Source organism: Octodon degus, unplaced genomic scaffold (genome assembly GCF_000260255.1).
Source record: "Octodon degus isolate 3935 unplaced genomic scaffold, OctDeg1.0 scaffold00016, whole genome shotgun sequence".
Classification (NCBI taxonomy): Eukaryota; Metazoa; Chordata; class Mammalia; order Rodentia; family Octodontidae; genus Octodon; species Octodon degus.
This window is the reverse complement of record NW_004524592.1, coordinates 6,590,987-6,593,386: the sequence shown is the minus strand read 5'-3', so window position 1 is coordinate 6,593,386 and position 2,400 is coordinate 6,590,987. Positions and strand designations below refer to the sequence as shown.

Here is a 2,400-nt window from a genome sequence, read left to right as displayed (position 1 = left end):
GGCTTACCTCCCAGCCCCAGGCTCGGTCATCGCTATGGCGCCAATACATTTGCCTGCAGTCATCTGGGGGATGAAGTGCTTAATCTGCTCTTCTGAGCCGTAATTTGCAATGTATGGCATAACAATCTCTGAATGAAGACTAAAACCTGGGCCTGAGCAATTTGTGTAGGATCTTAGAGAAAGGGAAGACAGTAAAACATAAAGTATTTATTTTGCTATTTTTAGGTTTTAAAATTTTAAATCAAAATAACTAATGTAACAACAAACAGTTAAAGGACCTATACTGGGTAATAACCTACGTCCTCATAAACCTTGGACACCCTCAGTGTTTTCTTTCTGTTTTTACTATCCTTTTAACTACCTGTCCTAAAATAACAGCAGTGTTCTAACAGCTTAGTAAATATTTCATGAATTAAAGAGATAAAATGCTGACTCCCCCCTAGAATTCTATTACCCTAAAACAGCAACTATTATTATTTATGGAAAACTACTTTTGGATATCTCTGTTCACATGCATTTGCAAATAATTTGGTTCACAAACAGAAGCATTTGGTAAAATTTCTTGTTTGCAAACTCTGCATCTGGTGACAAACATGACCACAGCTATCTTTTTCACACAAACACAAATGTGGCCCTCTTTTCCAAAATCATAGAACAAATTAAGTTTGTGAACTGAGGTGCCACTGTATTCTAATATAGATGCAGTCAGATTATAAATTTTACTTTGCTATTTTCTTCTTAATTTATGACATACTAAAATTGTTTCTTACATAAATTTTATTACAATTTTAATTTTACAAGAATATTTATTTATTTATTTGGTACAGGATCTCACTACGCAACTTGGAGTCACAGTGATTCTCTTGCCTCAGCCTCCCCAGCACTGGGATTACAGGTGTGAGCCACCATGCTTGGTTTCAATGGTTGGTGCCATGCATTTGGGATTCCGGGGCCCACACAGCACGTGGTACTGGTGATCAAACCTGGGTCCTTGCACTTGCCAGGCAGGCACTTAGACTGCAGAGCTATCTCCCTAGCAGTACAATTTTAATTTTCAATAGCTATAAACTATTCCAAATTGTTAGGGTCCCATAATTTACTTATTTTCCTACTACTAATCCTCCAAGATGTTTTTTTAATTTTCAATATCACCAACAGTGTTTGAAAATTTCACTTTTACTATAACAGCACAACCTTTTCACCCAGGGTATTAGAATTTGTCATTTCACTAATCTCACAGATATGTAAAATGATATCTACAAGTCAACTTAATTTATAATGGTCAGTAAAGATGCACTTTTTTCACTTAACAAAAGCTAATTGTACTTATTTTTACATGAAACGTTAGTTTTAAAAAAACTGTCTATTTTTAACTATTATCCTTATTTGTTCTTATACATTAAACTCTGATGTTTGGTAGAAATATTTTCCCATTCTGCTGTTCCCTTATATTTTTAAGAGGGAAAATACCCTATCAGCCAAACAAAAATGAGGTTTTCTCCTTAATTTTAAGCAGCTCCTACTTCAACAACTTAAAAGATGATTTCCTGTTCTTGTTACAGTCAAAAAAATGCGCACGAGTATAGGAGTGATATAACTGCTCACAGTTCATACTGAATTTTAACCATCCCAGATTTGGAAAGCACTTCAACGACCACTTCAGAAACACGACCTCAAGCTTTGCCTCCTCCTAAGTACTTACTGCTCCTCCCACACAATGGCTGCGGAGAACAGGTCCCCACCAATACCACCATGGCGCTCCGCGATGGTGATGCCAAGCAGTCCTTGCTTTCCAGCTTTTTCCCAAAGCTCCCGACTCACTTCTCCAGCTTTCTCCCATCTGCAAATAACAAATATTTGAAATTTTAAATTATTTAAATGACCACACTTTGAATTTGTAAATAGTTTTGTTCAGGAATGCAGAATTATTTTAAGGTTAACTGTTGCCAATGCCACACCCTTCTATTTGCATTTGAGTTTTCTACTCTTTGTCTTTCCTGCTTCTGTCTGCTGCTTTCTGCATCTTCCCTACTGATCACACCCGCTGATATTCCTGAGTGCAGTTTCACTCAGGTGGTGCTCTTAGGGTGCAAGTTTAGTTATGTCACATGGTCAAGGAGATCTGGTCAACTTGTAAAGAAAATTCTCCTCTATTTTCTGAAAATGTTTAACTAATAGAAAAAATTTTTCAAAGCAGACAAGGACAAGCAACCTCACTCCTTTCAACAGAAGCAACAAGAGGACAGAAGCAGCCTGCAGTGCAGATGTATCCAATCCATTTCTCCAAAGTCTGTGCTTCTCCTACTTTATTCTGGGCCTGACCTCAGCATCTCAAGCACATTAGTTAAGCGATATGCCCACCTGAACTAAATCCCAGGCCCCAGCTTTTCTCCCTAAAAC

The 2,400-nt window shown here is 37.5% G+C and overlaps 1 protein-coding gene across 1 annotated transcript in view; it reads right to left on the bottom strand.

Moving 5' to 3' along the window:
• The window catches only part of Acadl (acyl-CoA dehydrogenase long chain), a 46,106-nt gene that overhangs the window by 35,908 nt on the left and 7,798 nt on the right, over nt 1-2,400 (bottom strand). Inside the window, exons 3-4 of the mRNA XM_023710046.1 lie at nt 1,703-1,840; nt 8-172 (exon numbers count right to left, since the gene is read on the bottom strand). Coding sequence (XP_023565814.1) covers nt 8-172; nt 1,703-1,840 — 303 coding nt within the window. The remainder of the gene's footprint in view (nt 1-7; nt 173-1,702; nt 1,841-2,400) is intronic.